The 18,534-nt window shown below is 40.0% G+C and overlaps 1 protein-coding gene and 1 long non-coding RNA gene across 4 annotated transcripts; one reads left to right on the forward strand and one right to left on the reverse strand.

The window, feature by feature from the left end:
- The first annotated feature begins 707 nt into the window (after positions 1 to 707).
- On the forward strand, positions 708 to 3,447 carry LOC133740075 (uncharacterized). Of its 3 annotated transcripts, none has more exons than XR_009861003.1 (6): positions 708 to 931; positions 1,108 to 1,386; positions 1,608 to 1,732; positions 2,031 to 2,098; positions 2,880 to 2,988; positions 3,086 to 3,447. It is a non-coding gene; the product is annotated as an uncharacterized LOC133740075 (long non-coding RNA). The 3 variants fall into 3 exon arrangements; XR_009861004.1 differs by having other exon boundaries at positions 1,182 to 1,386; XR_009861002.1 differs by lacking the exon at positions 708 to 931 and having other exon boundaries at positions 958 to 1,386.
- A 2,592-nt stretch (positions 3,448 to 6,039) lies between these two features.
- Positions 6,040 to 7,515, reverse strand: LOC133737627 (uncharacterized). Its single transcript, XM_062165148.1, has 3 exons — positions 6,991 to 7,515; positions 6,752 to 6,891; positions 6,040 to 6,321 (listed from the first exon to the last, which is right to left on the reverse strand). The coding sequence occupies exons 1-3, from the start codon at positions 7,010 to 7,012 to the stop codon at positions 6,040 to 6,042; spliced, it is 444 nt and encodes a 147-aa protein (XP_062021132.1). The 5' UTR covers positions 7,013 to 7,515.
- Between the last annotated feature and the right edge of the window lie 11,019 nt (positions 7,516 to 18,534).

Here is an 18,534-nt window from a genome sequence, read left to right on the forward strand (position 1 = left end):
TTTACTTTATAGAAAGTGATTTGTATGTTAACAATAGATTACGTTTTGGTGTTTAGAAATTGATGTGCACTGGCTTTGGGTACATCGATTTTTGCGCACACATTTCGATATGTTGATAATCATGAGACATCGATTTTTATTTTGATGCTGATTTCTAATCCCTCAATTGACTTCGTTTTCCTTGAAATTACTGTTTTGTTATACTTTTATATACATCACATCATTTTGACAAGCATGATGTGCAAAGTTTTCATATATCTAGCTGCTGCTGGAAAAAGAAATACATTTTCTCAACATATTAACTCAAGCACATCATCTAAAAATTGGGGCATTCCATATATTTCTGTCCAAATTCATGATCCAACATAATTCACAAAATAAAACCCCAAACCTACAAATGCTAGCGTAAAAACATATAAACAAGTTAAAAGATTAGTTACATTTTCAGTCAAGATAAAGAGTTGCATGGGTACGCCAAGACTCCTTACAAGGACACGTTTTTATTGAAGTGTCCTAAATACCTTAAGAGGACGAGAAAAAGAAAAAAAAAAACAGGGCAACATTAGCCTTTTTTGTTTTGGCCAAACTCAAATTTTGGCCAGAAGTCAAAGCTCCTCAAACTCCCTCCCTCCCGCTCCCTCTTTCCCACACAAATTTGGGCAAAAGTTAAAAACTTCTCAATTCTCACACTGACCCCGTCCCCCCCCCCCCCCCCCCTCTCTGTCTCTCGTCTGCCATCTCTTCCTCGTCGAAACCAAATCTGGCCCCCAAGATCAATCCAAACTCTCTTCAAATCGTTTTGGTTCGAGGAAAACCTAGAAACTGAAAACCTCTCTCTCTCTCAGACACTCAATCTCCCCGACAGTCGATGGCAGCGGCACGATGGGCGGCGTCACTCAATCTCCTTGACAGTTGACGTTGAGTTCTCCTTGTAAGTCATTCTCTCTCTCTCTCTCTCTCATTCAAAAATTCGATTTGTTCCTTTCTCAGATTCGATCTGGATATATGGTTGAGAATTGAGATGGTGTTATGGGGCGATGGTTTTGTGGGGGGAGATTTTGGGGAGTTTTCTCACTTTCTGGGTTTTTCTTTTCTGATTTACTCTAGAGTCTGGAGGGAGTTAGTATTGGTCGGAACTAATTATTATTCGTTGTTGCAATTTTAATCTGAGCCTGTCGAAGTTTAAAGACATAAACAGACAAAGCAGTTGAGATTAGAATATGGGTTCTAGCTTCTTGCAAACTGAAACTCAGTTCTAGGCCGAGCTGTGGGAGGGTTATTGTGTTCTTACTGGAAAACCAGGGCTATGTATCCTCCAGGTGGAGTTTATGCTCATCCGGGTATGGTCATGATATGATGTTCTTCCTCCGATGGAGTTTCTGAAAGGTCAGTGGTCCTTGCATTGTATTCCTGGTGAATGAGCAAAAAGTTAATTTCCACAGTACTATGATGATTAATTTATGCAGTGGTTAATTTGAGGTGGACTATGAGAGATAGAACAAATTAGAATCAAGAAGATTATAAAACAGCTACTGAAATTCAATAGGTATAATATTGCTTACAGTTTCTTTGGTTCTTATGTTATAATGGCATTTTGTGATCTGCAGGCTCCCCTCATGGTTTTAGATAGCCCGATTAATAAAGCTGGGAAGTTGCGATGTGTGTATATGAAGACCGAGGATGGTAAACTTATTGAGATTAAACCATATGTTCGTATCCCAAGGTGTCATGTGTAAGTCCATCTTATTTCCTTGTCTTACATTGTGCTTTATAAATTGTTTCTGTTCTGATAAAATGTGAGGAGGAATATCATCATCTTTTATCTTATTTCTGATGCTATGCAAATATGTTCTTAGCTCACAATGGTAAAACAAGAAAAGCATGTTGAATGTAAATGCCTGTAATGAGCAGCCAACATTGACCACCATCCATGTGGTGATGCCTTAGTTTAACTGACTTCTAACATGTGCTTTGCTTTTTTTTGAAAACCTGTTTTAGTGGTTTGTTTAATCCTGCCATTCACCTTGCAGTGCAGCTGCTACGGAAACTGAGTATAGCTGAGCAAAAAATCTAGGGATTGAAATTAAAAGCAGAAGATGTAAGAACTCATTTCTTCTTTCTTCTAAGGCCTACGTTTCTATTTCTGTTTTAGTTTCTTATTGTATTCTATAAATGTACTTTGCTTTTCAGTTTCTCTATTAAGACTTTCATCTATGTTTTGAAACCATAATTTGTGAAATGCAGAAAACATAGCTTTACTTGTGAAGGATTCTTTTGTATGGTTGCAGCTTTATAAGCAAAATATGCTTTTGACTTTGGTGTCTGTTTTTTTTATGATAGACTTTGGTTTATGTTACCGGTTCATATGTTTTTCAATGCTGCATGTACCATCATGTTGTCACATGGAATATTGGAGAAGAGCTCTTATTAGGGATAGCAGCTTGTCCAGCCATTATAAATTTGATAGTATCTTGGAATTGATAAGAGAAACTTCTGCTCAGTATTACAGATCTCTGTCTTTACTGGGCAAGTTTTTCCACCAAAATTATAGAACCTTAATTCTTAAGCTTTCAGGGGTTCCATTAACCAATTAATAAACTCAAATCTGAAATATTATAAATTTAGGTTATAGCTATGGTGCTTTTCATGTAGTGGGAAACAAGTATGGCAGGTCTGAGACACATATATATATATCTCCCAAAGCTAAAAAAAATTAGTCCCAAGCACCTCGCTTCTTCCCAAAATTAATTACTTATGGGTTTGGTATTTGGTTTTTTTTGTGTGGATTGAATGAAGATGGTGATGGTCCTGATGGATATGTACATACAGGTAAATTTTCCTATGTTAAATTCTAATTACCTTTATGGGCTTGTGTTTAGGAGTACATATTAAAGGAGTTGACTATTGTTAGACAGAGTTTTCTTGTTGGAGAGCTATTATTGTTGGCTGTGCTGCTATTGCTGGAGTTGTAAGGAGCTAGCTTGACTGGTGAGTGTTGCTTGACTGCTACTCTTTGCCTTTGTTTTGTTGAATGCATTTGTTGAAGCTGGAATGCATTTGCTGATATTATGAGTTGTTTATTCAGTGGAAGAGGAGAGGCAACAATCAATATACCCAAGCAGACATAGATATGATGCGAAATGAATGGGCAAAGTATGTCGTGAAGGCGTATGTGTAGGAGCTAAAGGAAAGCATAAGAGGAAGTAGGTTGTTGCTGAAGGAAAACATCATTTTTGTGCTTCTCTGCTGGTACAATATTCATGCACTGTGTGGCATGTTTTGTAACAAATAGTTTGTATTTGTATAAGCTTTTGATGTCCCAAGTAGATAGGCATGCAGTTGAATGCTTTTCTTCTTTCAATGTTGGCTTGGATGATTGGGAAATCCTCCCTTTCAACATTTGAATGCTTTTCTTCAAATAATATGAGTTGGATTACTCATTTCATAGATTCCAGTGTCTTTTCTTTATAATTAGTCACTGTTCATTAGGTAAAATAGAGCATTATTATCAATGCACAAAATCCAGAAAAGACGATTATCACACAACAAAATTTCTAATGTTAATAATGTTGTCTGAAGTAACAATTTAGATGTTCACACAATGAATCCTTATATAACCATGCAACGGTTCTAACAAACATACGTTGTCTTATTTACAATCACACAATTGTAATAACTAGAATACGTTATCTAAAAACTAACACACAACAATAAAATTTCTAAAAGTGAAGTGTGAGGATAACTCATACAATAGAGAAAATAAAATGATGTTGTCTGATTCGCCTTTCATACAACGGCTCGGAAACAACTTTCGTTGTGTGAATGATGCCAATGACTTGTGCAGCATGACTGCGCGGCAACTGTGGCTGCCATCTGCCGAGAGAAGCCACAACAGTTTTAACCAAATAAGTGTTGACTGTTTGTGATTCACACAATGGGTTTCCACCGTTGTGCCATTTTTCATCACACAACGCTCCGATACACAACGGAGATCGTCCAAATCACACAACGAATTTGGTCCGTTGTCTGTTAGCTTTTTTGGCCTAGTGAGCGGAATCACTTAGTAACTAAACCAACTGCTATACAAGGCAGAATTACAATTTGATCAACTATTATAGGCCTGGAAAATTGAAATGGTCCAATGATATCAGAGTATTAGGAAATCAGAACAAGCAAAAGCATGAACTGAGCACAACAAAATGGACAAACTAAAAATTGGAAACTAAATGCCAATTTCAGCCTAGTGTTATTTCACTCTTACAAAAGTTTAGAGTAGTGCCAACTGATATGTTTTTGTCATGTCCCAACCTCCCAACAGGTGAGTTATCTTTAGTTTCGACAGAGAGCGAGTTCTAAGGTTTCGTTGAGAATGGTGGCGGCGGTCCTTCTTGCATTTCTTTTGATAGCCTAAGTGGTCTTCTACCATTAAATTGGACTGTAAGGGCGGCGAAGTTCCATATAAAGATGGTTCATCACGTTTGTGTGTCTAACTAGATTGTACTACCTTTAGGCCAGCATCAAGTCCATGGACTAAAAAATCATCGAAATTTTTGTTTTTTTTTACAAGCATCAATATTAATTTTCACATATTTGTAATATTTTCTTTTTAGTATATTTTTAGTTAATTATTATACATTTACTTCAAATTTCGGTTACAACGATATCCTATATTTTCTCGATATTTCCATGAATTCCAATAGTTTGATTTATGATCAAGTCTACACTTTTATTTTTATTTTTTAGAATTGTATCAACTATTTTATAGATAATTGAAATGACACATAATGACCCACCTAGTAGGGTTGTCAGAAAGAGTCGTTCCCTAAACAATTCAACCTTTTTAGCAAAGGGAAAAAATCACAAACAGTGTACAAACTTTGAATGATTCTACACTTTGGTGTATGAACTTACAAAAATATCAAATTGGTGTATCAACTTTGCATTCCGTCTATCACTTTGGTGTATGCCGTTAATTCCCCGTTAATTCCTCCGTTAAGTATGCATTTTGCAGGGGTATCTTTGTCAAAAAGGAATTTCCCGCCAATATGTTGACCAATCCCATATGCCCACAGCTTACCCTCTAAGCCCTTCAACTTTCCCTCCAACATTAATCACTTCTCCCTCCAAATTAACTGATAAGAGATAAATAGAAGGGAAAAACTCACAAACAGTACCTGAACTTCAAGCCACTAATAACTTTTGTACCTCAAGTTCAAAAAATATCAGATTGGTACCTGAACTTCTGACCCCGATCCAATATCAGTATCTGGGAACAGTAAAATCGTTAACGGAGTTAATTTTTGAAGGGTAAATCTGTCATTTCACTGTTCATCATCTCCAAAACTCTCCCCTCTCTCTGCAAACCCAGATTTTTCATTATCTTCTTCATACCTCACACACACAAACCCAAATCGACCAAAGGAGAGGTGAGAGGTGAGAGGTGAGAGGAGTTGGTGGTGGATGAGACGGTGGCTATTGAAGAAGTGAAAGGTTGGTTGATAGTGGTGAAGAGGTATGAAGAAGAAATCTGGTATTGTAGAGAGAGGGGAGAGTTTCAGAGATGATGAACAGTGAAATGACAGATTTACCCTTCAAAAAATAACTCCGTTAACGATTTTACTGTTCCCAGGTACTGATATTGGGTCGGGGTCAGAAGTTCGGGTACCAATCTGATATTTTTTTAACTTGAGGTACGAAAGTTATTAGTGGCCGATAGGTCAGGTACTGTTTGTGAGATTTTCCCTAAATAGAAATACAATACCCAACTTATTTGAAATTGAAATGCCAGCAGTTTTTATGTCTTTCAACTCAAAAGTCCAAAATAAAATGGCACATCCAAGTGCAATACTGTTCATATTAATTGCTTCAAAATACAACCTCACATAATCAAGTATTCTCAAAATAGACCATAAATAAGTTCCCAAAACACCACAACAAACCAATAATGGGACTCAAACATTTGGTCATTTGCCGGAGCCATAGACATCACAAGCAAAGTATAGAGGTTGTCTAAACTCAAAAACCCTATATTAGATGTAATTAAGGCTTCCAAATGGGTCTAACGTCTCCCTCATTTGGTCCATTTTGAGGCTTCCTTGCAGTTAACTTGCCTCTCTTCATTTGGGCAGTTACTTGTTGTGTTGGAACATTGAAATGCACATCCATAATTAAGGAATCATTTGTCACTTGAACATCTCCATTTTGCGGTGATAATTGTTGCAATGAATTCTCCATACTTTCTTGTTCAGCTCTGATATTACCATCACTATTTAAATTTTCATTCATCACATTTTCTGCTAAATTGTCATTAGGAACATGGGCCTGCAATTAAATGGTATCAACACATCAATGTTTCACAAGTTTCAATAAGCATCAGCAATATTTCATGAGCATCAGCAATATTTCATGAGCATTTCAATTAAAAACTAAAAAGCCTAAGCTATCATCAAGCTCAAAGCTGCCTCTCTAAAAAAGACTTCAGACATGCTAGGACTTTTAAAGAGGGTGTCAAGGTGTCTATTGAGGATGATGTGCTTATTATAAAGAGTGAACAAAACAAGGAAGAGAACAAGGATGATGCATGGTCTAGTAGGAGCTTCAGTTCGTACGACACACACCTTCACTCTACCTAAACTTTGTACACTTTCTCATAATTAATGTAATCATAGATTTGTGTCTTGCTGATCAAAGAAAAAAAAAAAAGCCTTTGTGTGAACAAACAAAATGTTAATCAGTATCAATGAATGCATACCCTTGGTTGAGATGTACTAGTCTTAGATCGTCTGGCACAGGTTCTGCGATTATGCCCTTTAACCTTACAGAGCGTACAAGTAATTTGACTGTAATAACTTTTAGGCAGTTTTGTAGTTCCAGCTGGTGGTGGATCCTCACCTAGGAAAAAAATAATCAGACAAAAGCCTCATTGAACTAGTTATTTGATTTGGGATAATTATTAAAATGAATTCAAGCCCCATTGAATCAGTATAGTACCTGGTTCTTTATTCCTGCTCATCTTTGGCCTTCCAGGAAGTTTTCTGAACTTTGGAGGCACAATTGGTCTGTTTATTTACTCCCATTCATCAACTCCAGGGATTGGGTTGATCACTGGCTCATATGCCATCATGTATCTCTTCTTCGTAAAGCACTCATCCACAAAGTCATCAGGTGATAGCCCCTTAGAGTAAATTGCTGCAATTGCATGTGCACATGGAATTCCACTTAGATCCCATCTCCGACATGAGCATGATTTCTTATCCAACTGCACATAATGCTGAGACACTACACCAGAAGCACATGCAACACCCTTGCCATGTACTTCAAACCTCATGTGCGCAGACTCAAGTGGAGTATATTCATGACTCCTAGCCTATCAGCGTTCTTCTTGATCAACTTCTCTATTCTTGGACCTACTTTACTTCTCCACTTAGACTCAGAATTTCTCCTATTAGCCAACCGGACCATTGTACTTGCTCTCATCTCCTCCAAGCTAGTTAGTATTGGCTTCTTTCTGGACTCTAGGATACATACCGTTATTTCCATCAATTCCTACGACAGATAATAGTTGTCCTTTGTGAACTCCTTTAAGATGACAACCATCCAACCTAATTAAAGGTCTACACCCCATCTTCCAACCAATCTTCAGAGCCTCAAACATATATAGATTCTCTTAAACCTCCTAAGCTCACCTTCCATCTCAGTATGAATGTAAACTGAGGTTCCAGGATTTGTTTTTTTCAATTCAGCTGCATAGGTCTCTAATAAGTTATATTGATCCTCAACGTTGCCTTGAACTAGTTTAGCAGCCCTCATTTTGGCCCGGTAACAAGTCTGGTATCCAACTTTCATCCCAAAATCCCTACCTACAGCTGACTGAATCCCTTCTCTTGACCATTTTTCATCATTGGTGAAGCACTCCAAGTATTCATCAGCAATGAAAGGGGCATGACAGTGATACACTTTGCGATCTAGCAGACTACACTTGTGTTCCTGGACCAGAGTTCTAATGTACAAAGTTGATGAATTCTTTGGGCCAGAAGCATAGATCTTAAAAGGACATCCCTCAGAGGTCTTGCATTTCACATTAACCTTATGCCGTGTATTTAGATCAAACCTCAGCTCTTTTTTTGTTAAGACAAAATGTTTTCGAACAGCTGCCTTAAAAACATTTGAGTTGGGGAAAGCCATCCCAACCACAAATCTAGGGTTTTTCATGTCATATGTTTTGTTGAACTCTTTCCATTTTGAGAACCTCCTTTTCTTCTTCACCTTAAACCCCCCAACGTCTTCATTGGACTCAGATTTAGACTCGTCTTTACTATCAAAGCTCTCGGTGTCTTCACCTTCACCATCCGATATATATCCTTCAAACCCCATCTCTTCAAATTCTTGCACATTTTGCGGATCACCATCAACATTTCTCTGAAATATCACAAAGTCATCTTCTTCGTGGAGTTCATAGTCACTATCCACAATCGGTTCAAAGGTTGGATCTTCTGCACTATCCTCACTGTCAGTTGACCATTCGTGTGCTGCATAACTCGTCTCACCCATAAATCTTGTCTTGTATATGTTTTTGAGTTTTGGTTGTGTCTTCTTCTTGAGCCTTTGGGCAGGAGTACTTGGTAATCCGTCAGACACCTTTTTCTTTCCTTTGTCAACTTGTTTTCTAGCCTTAGATGATCCTGCTACACTTGTGCTTTGGGCTACTGGTGGTTCAGCTAGAATTGCTTGAGCATTCATTAACGGTGGCTCACTTTGTACATCTACCAAGTCTTCAATGTGATGGCCCATATAGATTAGGTGGTTCAATTCAACACCATTCTCTTCTTCTCCAACATTCCTTCTAACGCCTCCTCCCACAATAAACACTTCAATTACCCTCTTGCTTGGTATAAATGAAACCATATCTGTAGCATCACTGTCACTAGTTATAGGTAAAAAACCAGTTCCATTTTCACTTCCTGGTATCTGGAACCAATAACTGATTGGTGCCTCCCTATATCCCAAGTCAAAGGCCCAGACGTTGAATTCTGTCCAAGCCATTGTGTCTGGATCAATACCATCGACATATGCAACTTCACCTCCCCTGTACTGCCTGCGCAAACCTATGCTATAAAACCTTCCTCCATGATTTATCTTCACCGTAAAAGCTTGACCTGCAATGGGAATAAAGAGACAAGTCATGAGTTTTCTTGGAAAGTTGAGAATGTCTATGTTCAGTTTCTGGTCGACCTAAAATTAAGAGAGGCTCTCTCTTGACCAGGAGATTGAGCCAGTGTGTGAAAAAACCCAGAACAAAAGAATCGGTAAACCCCTAATCATAATCATATATATATATATATATATATATATATATAGAGAGAGAGAGAGAGAGAGAGAGAGAGAGAGAGAAGCTGCTGCCAATTTCTTAGTAATGGGAGATGCAAAACCACTTACCATCCGTACAAGGTGCTTCTCCATCAAGCCTGAAATACTTCCAATAATTCCCCATTATCACCCGAGCTACTTGTAAAATTCGCAGATTGAGTCTCACTATGTGGTATAGTTTGAGTAAACCCTAGTTTTCTCAGAATCTCATAGAACCGACTGCAAGAGAGAGTTGGGTTCTGACATGATCGTTTCCCTGTTTGGCGTATGGTTTGAGAAGAACAGTACCAATTTTTTCCCTCTTCTATCGAAAGGGTTTTGACATCTTCGATTCCAATAAGACGAAAATACCCTTGGAAAATGACACATGACACATCATGTGATCCTTATTGATGGAGGGATTAACGGCATACACCAAAGTGATAGACGGAATACAAAGTTGATACACCAATCTGATAGTTTTGAAAGTTCATACACCAAAGTGTAGAATCATTCAAAGTTTGTACACTGTTTGTGATTTTTTCCCTTTAGCAAACAATGAAGCATATCCAAATATACCCTACACTATCTACTTAAAACTCAAATGTGCGTAGATACTGTGGCAATATTGATGACAAATCTCAAACCTGAGAAATTACGAATTCCTTCCCAAAAAGAGAAGAAATTCAACCGAAATAAAAAAACTAAAGCCAAGCCCAAACTCCAGCCCATAAACTTGGACAAAACCCTAGTCTAATAGGCCCAGATAGAAACAACTCTCTCTAGCCCAAAGCATCCTCTAGTACGGCTATCGTTGTCACTATCAACCTCGCCCCTAGCATGACCACCACCTGCACCCCTGAGCCACACCGATAAAGAAGAGTAGCCACCATGCCTAGTGACTGTAGCCCCTAATTAATTCAAACCACCAGCAAGGCAGCCCCTCCTCTAGACTCGAGCCTCACTCCTAGCCAACTCTACTGTCGCAGGCAATCCACCACTAGCAAAGCTCGAAAGGCCCAGCCACAATCCATCGCGATCGCACCACCACAAGGGAAACACAACAACGCCACCGGACAACGACCAAAGATAAGTGTTGCGCTGATAATTCGTCTACGTTGTGAATTGGTTTACCTGCACCATAACAAAGACAATCAAACTCTTCGTGAGTGAGGACCTGTGTGGTACCGGTCAAATGGACTCTGACGGTCAAGTCAATAAAGGTGTTTAGGGTTTTTGTGTACATAATAGCTTGTGTAACTTTGGATTACCTTACCCTCGAGTGGTGGAATATGATGGGTATATATAATGACCGTGTATGAAACCCAGTTGGTTTCAGATTGCAATGGGTTCTTGGAGCCTAAGGAAGGTTCCCGAATTTCGTTGAAGTATAGTTGCAGTAGAGGTTTAGGTGAGATTGTCCTTCTTACCTGGCTGAGAAGAATTAGCGTGTAACCCACCACATGCTCAAACTCGTTATGGAGTCTTCTAGTCTAGATTGGATGAACTCGAATGAGATTGTTTTATTCCACACTGAGTGTTGGGCCTTAGTGCTGGGCTTAGGTTATTTAATATGTGACGTGGAATTCGTCTACTGGACTTGGTCCATATCCGTTCTGAATAAGTCGTGGGCCTCAGCCCATATCTCGTGGAGACGTTCTAGATAGCTTTCCAGATTATACAGACATGATCTAGTTCTGGATTCAACGTGAGCTCGGCTCATTCTCTTTGAGGGTAATTTGGTTCTTTCGGAGCCAAGAGACGTTTGTCCCGAAGCCGCGTGTTATTTTTGAGCTCCACAATAAAAAATCAGACGGTGTCTTTCACCCATATCCACCACCATGTCAAAACACAAATATAGATCTCCCCGATCCACTACATCGTCAATCGCATCCGCGCCAAACTGAAAAACACTGCCCTTCATTCAATCATGTGTGACAGTCTAGATTCACCATCAAAACCATCCCCATCCCCACCAACGAGAACAAAAATGAGGAAGAGAAATAGGCTAAGGCTTACAGACTTCTCCATCAGCAAGAGTAGACAAGAAGAATCTTGACTCCTAGCCTAACGGCTACATTCCCAAACCCTTGTAGTGAAAAACTGTAAGTCTAGAATTAACAGTTGTATAGTTTGCAAGTTATTACTAAAGCCATTATTACTATATACTAATCAATTCTACACTTGGTCTTTACAATGAGAAGGATGGTTTGTGTAGAGTTACATCAGTACTGGGGCGAAGGCTAGCTTTGCAAGATGTCGCAAGAAGGATGGGGGAGGGGCTTGACCCTTTGAGCTTAGGTCTTAATTTTATTTATGTGTTTATTTAATTTTTTTTTTTTTTTGGGGAAAAAGTTATAAACTGGTCTTGAACTATAAGTTATTTGACACTTTGGTACTTTAATTTTCAAAATTATCACTTTGGTATCTCAACTTGTACTTATTGGTTAGCTTTTATATATGTCGTTAGGGAAAGTTTTGCAAACAGTACACCAAGTAAAGACCACTAATAATTTCGATACATAAAGTTTCAAACCGAACATTTTGGTACATGGACTTTTGAGCCCGACCCACTATGTAGACACGACGTCAATGATGCCGTTAACTCTTATGTCATTGTTCATTTATTAAAGGGTAATTTAGTACTCTCATACTCTTATTCATTTTTTTGGTGTAAAAAAAAAAAAAAAAAAGGAAAAACATATCTCTCTGGCTCTCCTCCCCCCCCACCCAAACCCAAACCCAGATAGCTCAATCCCGACACCCAAACCCAGAAAGCTCAATCCCGGCGACCACCGCATGTCCTCCACATTCCAAATCCCAATCCTCTCTCTATCTGATTCTCTCACCCCCAATGGCGTCACCCACTCTCGGCTCCTCCAGTCCATGAACTCCGCCACCAAAGTCACCGGCGACCACCGCTCTGCCCTGCTCCAAGTCATTGGCATAGTCCCCGCCCTCGCCGACTCCGACGACCTCTAGCCCAACCAAGGCTTCTACGTCCAGCTCTCTGACTCCCTCAACTCCACCTACATCTCCCTCTCCGAGAAAGACACCGATCTCATCCTCGCCAACCGCCTCCAGCTCGGCCAGTTCGTCTACGTCGACCGCTTCGATTTCAACTCTCCGGTACTGCGCGTCGCCGGAATCAGCCCCATCGCTGGCCGCCACCCCTTCGTCGGTTCGCCGGAGCCTCTGGTGGCAGATTTCTCCAGGGAGAAGATTGTCTGTTGGGGGAGTGAAGGACTCTACTGCAAGGAAGAAAATGGCTACAATTGTTGCCGGAATTTCGAACATTTTGGATTCAATCGGGATGTGCCGGAGTAAGAGAGAGAGATAGAGTTGGGAGATAGAGTTGGGTGGCCAAAGTAAGAGAGAGAGATAGAGATGGGTGGCCAGAGTAAGAAACAGATAGAGACCAATTTGGCCCTAAAAATATGCCAGCTGGCAGAGATCTCACGGCGTCATTGACGTCGTGTACGGAAAGTGGGTCGGTCTTCAAATTCCGTGTACCAAAATGTTTGGTTTGGAACTTTATGTATAGAAATTATTAGTGGCATTTACTTCGTGTACTGTTTGCAAAATTTTCCCATGTCGTTAATAACGTCGCCAACAAACTCAAATTACAAAGGTACTTTTATCTTGTTCTTTCTCTTGCAATCCTTGAGTTTTTTTTTCTCATCCCGATTTTTCACTCTCACTCTCACTCTCTCTCTGTCTCTCTCTGTCTCTCTGTCTCTCTCTCTCTCCCTCCGTCTCTCTCTCTCTCTCTCTCTCTCTCTCTCTCTCTCTCTCTCTCTCTCTCTCTCTCTCTCTCTCTCTCTCTCTCTCTCTCTCTCCCCCCTCCCCCTCCCCCTCTACACCCAATTATTCAATATTCATCATTTCAGCCCTATGTATAGCCAAGAAGGCTTATGAGTTTCTCAGAGAATAAAATAAACAAAAACCAGTTTAATCTCTCTCTCCCTCTAAAAAGTTTTATCAACAATACTCTAGCAAAAATTAGCAGAAATAAACCCTGGCACGTCTTTTGGTCAAGAAGTCGGCCATGCTTAATGATCTAAACGTTTCTTCCGGCGAGTTTCCTAGATAAAGGTTTCAAGATTCATGAGAGAGCACCGAACAAATTTGTCCTTGCTTTTTATCTGCCCAGGGATCGAAACAAGGTTTTGAATGGTGGACCATGGAGATTTAATCAAGCACCTGTGGTTCTTCTAGAATATGATGGCGTCACTCCCATCAATGAGATCAATTTGAACTCACTCTTCTTCTGGGTTCGAATCAGCAACATACCACTCTTGTTCAAAGAACCTGATATGATTAGAAACATAGCTTCGGTGGCTAGCTAGTAAGTTTTTTGAAATGGATGACAAACTTTTTGCAAATGTGGGCAAAGTTAGGGTTCATGTTGCGCATGAAATTTCAAAACTCTTTGTTCTCAAGAAAACCCTAAAGTTGGCGCCTAGGGTTGAAGCTGAAATCTCTTTTTTTTTTTTAGAATCTTATTGGCAAATGCGATCACTGCAATTTTATATATCATGAGGGTGACCATTTTCCTCTACTCGGTAGCCATGCTGCACTAAGTGTAGCACGTGGTCCTGGTGAACAAAGAGTGGAAATTGCAGGTCCCCTCTTAGGTAGGGGTGGGCGTTTTAACCCGGAAACCCAAAAACCCGGTCCAGGCTTTAGAAAAAAAGAAGAGAAAAATTAAAGGCCCGGACCGTTTAAGAATAAAACGGGACGGTCCCGGGTTCGGGGATACTGCAGCTTGAAAGCCCGGAAAAAAGCCCGAATTAATGTATAATTGTATATAAGTATATAACTATATATGCCTTCAGAGTTTTGACCACTTCATTCGAGCCGCCAAGTCGTTGACTCGTTTCTCTCTACTCTCTACTCGTCTTTATTCTTCGAAGAAACCCTAATCCCCAAATTTCCAATCCCAGTCGGCCCACCCTCTGTTCCAAAATCCCAATCTATTTCAACCCCAACAAAATCCCATTCCATTTCGAACCCCAATCTTAATTTTCCAATCCTAAATACTAAGTTTCAATCAGAAATCTTGAAGAAGTGAAAAGCTCTATTCGTCTAAATGGAAGCGTCTGAGATACAGAGTTCGGTGCCGACAATGACGGCAAGTCCGGCTGCTGAGGGAGGTGAGGCGAGTGAGGCGGTTGCTAAAGGTGAGGCGAGTCACCCAACTTTGAAGAACCCAGCGAAGAGAAAGAGGGAGGATGGTTCGAGTCAAACAGCAGTTGCTGGTCCACGGTTTGGGAGCATTTTGAGAAGTTTGACGAACCAATAACAAAATTGGTGGATGGGAAGGAAGAGGTAATCGGACACTCTAGCAAAGTCTAATGTATTTATTGTTTTACTATTTTCAAAGATGATTCCTCTTATAATGGTACTTCAACTCTTAGACGTCATATTGAGAATGTGTGCAAACAATATTCTGGTAGAACTGATTTGGAAGATGGGCAGAAGATTTTGACTAGTGAAGGGATGAGTAGCTCTGTAGTGATGAGAAAGTGGAGTCCAGATGCTTGTACAGATGCTGCTGTTGTGATGATAGTTATGGATGAGTTGCCTTTTAGTCATGTAGAAAAGGAAGGGTTTAAGTATTTTTGTTCGGTTGCCATTCCTCGATGGGAAATTCCTAGCAGAAGGGCTGTTGTTAGGAAATTCTTAGAAATGTATGATGCTAAGAAAGAGGAGCTTAGGAGTGAGTTGAGTAAACACAGTTTGTCTCACGACCGATACTTGGACATCACTACAGAATGTGAATTACATGGTGTTGACAACACATTTTATCGATATGGGGTGGAATTTTCACAAAAGGATATTGAACTTTTGTGTGATTCCTAATCATCAGGGCACCACCATTGGTAAAATTCTGGAAACCTGCTTGGTTAGTTGGAAGATTGATAAAGTGATGACCATTTCGGTTGATAATGCTGCTGCGAACAAGCATGCAGTGGAGTATGTTCGAAAGAAGATGATGAATTGGACAGTTCCACCTATTTTGGGAGGCCAGCATATACATGTAAGGTGCTTGGCTCACATTTTGAACCTCATAGTTAGATCTGGCTTGTCTATTTTGGACAAGTCGGTTGCAAGTATTAGAAATGCAGTGAGGTATGTGAGGTCTTCATCTTCTAGGCTCGACTCGTTCAAGATGTGTGTTGAAAAAGAGATATTGGATGTTAGGAAAGTTTGCATTCTTGATGTTCCAACTAGGTGGAACTCCACATTTTTAATGTTGGAGACAGCGATGGACTTGAGAAAGGCCTTTGATAGGTTAGCTGAAGAGGAAGAGGGAAAGTATTCCGGCTATTTCGAGGAAGATGAAGACCTTGAAGAGGAAATTATATATGTGGGCCAAGTGGTAGAGGATCCTAAATCTAAATCTCGTAGGAAGAGGGTGGGACCACCTACTGAAGAAGATTGGGAAAAGGCTGCCATTATCTGCAAGTTTTTACGAGTTTTCTATGAGGTTACATTCAGGATAAGTGCTACAATGAAGCTGACTGCCCAATCAGCTTTCCATGACATTGTTGCAATAGAGTGAGAGATTAATGGCCTGTTTTTGAAGCCCGGAATGGCTTATCACCATGAAACAGAATCATTGATAGCTCGGATGGCAGTGAAGATGAAAAATAAGTTTGAAAAATATTTTGGCAACGTCGATGATGTCAATCAGCTTCTTTTGGTTGCCTTAGTTCTTGATCCGCGATATAAACTTCGCAATGTAGTTTCTGTTTGTAGGAGAATGTTAGGAATGGAAGATGGTGAGGTTAAAGTAAAGGAAAGAAAGCTCAAAGAACTGATAGTGGCCATGACTGATATCTATGCATCTTCAACCTCAACCCCAAAACAGAAGGTAACCACCACTGAAAAGCAGTCTGCTAGGACTTCCCACAGAGGTGTGAGTGGAAAAATGGCTGAGACGATGGAAGGTTGGGATAAAGAACTGGCGGAGTCTGATGAAGTTGTGGTGGAGTCTGAAGTTGATCGATACCTTATTGATCCATTCGAAAAGCCTAAAGATGGGGAACCCTTTGAAATTTTGGACTGGTGGAAGCACAATGGGCCGAAATATCCTAACTTGCAAGCTGTGGCAAGAGATGTGCTAGCCATTCAAGTCTCCACAGTAGCTTCTGAGTCATGGTTTAGCACAGGCAAGCGAGTAATTGATCCACATAGGTGGTCCTTAACTCCTAGAAGTGTTGAAGCCCTTATATGCTTGCAAAATTGGCTTAAGAGTCTGGGAATAATGGCTCTAGAGTATGTTCCAACTCTTGAGGAGGTGCAACTCTATGAACAGATTGAGAAAGGTGCCTTTCATTTCAATGTCTTGATTTTTCATTGACTTCTCTTAATTTTGTCCAGTTGCTAGCGTTTCCAGTTGGTAACTTTCTATATTTTGAACTTGCAGATTATCAAAATAGAACACCAATGGCAGATCCGGCATTGTCTACTAGTAATACTTCAAAGCCTCCAAAGCCTTCAAAGCTTTCAAAGCCTCCAAAGTCTACTACTAAATGTATGTTCTTAAGTTGTTTCATAAATTTGCTCTTGGTTACTGTTTGGAGTAGTTAGGATGTTGAGACTTGCTGCCTAATTATGAATGCTTACTGAATTGGTTTATGAGAATGCCTAATTGTGAATGCTTACTGAATTGGTTTATGAGCATGTGATCTGTTGGTGGCTTAACAAAAATGTTATTGAAGTTATTTTGTGATGCTTTTTGTGAACTGGTTTAAGTTAAAATGTATATTTTGTATTTGTAGTTATGAAGACATGAAGTGAGTTTGAAAAGGGAGTCTTGGACTTTGGTGGTGAACTGGTGGTGGAGGGAGTTTTCGACTTTGGTGGTGGACTGGTCCTCTCTGCTGGAAATGAAGTTATATGTGGCTGTAGCTGCACTCAGTCTTTCTATTTCTATTTTGCAACTTTGGAGTTTGGTTATTTGGGTATTCTTCATTCGCAAGTGTGGTGGAGTGACTGGAGTCTGTAAACACTTCATTTCATTTTGAACTTTTTATCATTTCATTTTGAACTTTTGATTATGTAACCATGCAAGTGCCCAGGTCTGTAACAACTTTTGTGCCCTTGAACTTTTGAAGTTTTGACTTTTGATTATGTAAAAAGACTGTCAATAAAAGAGCGGTTTGGGCCTGAAAATCATCAAGGCCGGGTTGTTCCAGAAAATCATGAAGGACCAGCCCGTTTCTACCCGGTCCGGGCCTTCCCGGTTCCTAACTTTGAAATGTAAAGTTTGGGCCATACCCGTTTATTTTTGGGCTCTGTCCCGGGCCCTATGAAACTCCTACCGGGCTGGGCCCGTGCCCAGGCCTACCCTTAAGGTTTGTCACTAAAAGAATTATGGATGAGCTTTTAGATTTCAAGGTGTGCAAATGCCTATATTACCGTATGCAGGTCTCTATTCCAACCCAAAAAAGGCAATAAGGGCAGCAGACCTATTATATTGCATGAAAAAGTCCTCAATTCCAAAGAGGGAGATGATGCTTCTGTCAATATTTTGTGCTAGCAGTGATTGAAGCGTCAGAAACTGAAGTACTAGAGCATGCAGACTTTGGTCTAAATACTTTGCATTTAGTTGAAGCAGATAGCAACATCAAAAGCAAAGATACTTCTGAGGACCAAACAAGTGAGACTGTTCTGACTGCAGAAAAAGAAAAAGAACACAGGGGTGACAAGCGTAATCAACCTCCCTCTCATGCCAAATCTCCACATAAGCTCAAAATATTACTGCCTGAACTATTCAAGCCACTCCTAACTGATGTACCTGCAAAGAAGCAAAAAATGTTAATGTTCACAAGCAAATTCTCTGCCAGGTCCTTAGGTATGATTGAGGCTCCTGGTAATATTCTGGTGCCTAAAGAAGTGTTTGCAGCCAAGCTCTGAACCAAAGAAAAAAAAGGGAAAGGCCTCTCGGTTCCAAGAATAAAAATCCCCCAAAGTCAAAGAAGATTGCTGAAGCACAAGAGCTCTGTTTAGCTTTTCTCTCTTAACCTCCTAGCCCAACTGTTAGGGCAAGGAGAAAATTTAGTTTTGTTTATTTTCTTTTTCTGAACTTGCCTAATTGCTATGTATTACTTTCATAGTTCTTAGGCTCGCTTGAATAAGTGAGCACTGGTTGTCTACTGATTGGTGCTAGCATAACAC

This window comes from Rosa rugosa, chromosome 3 (assembly GCF_958449725.1).
Source record: "Rosa rugosa chromosome 3, drRosRugo1.1, whole genome shotgun sequence".
In the NCBI taxonomy this organism is placed as follows: Eukaryota; Viridiplantae; Streptophyta; class Magnoliopsida; order Rosales; family Rosaceae; genus Rosa; species Rosa rugosa.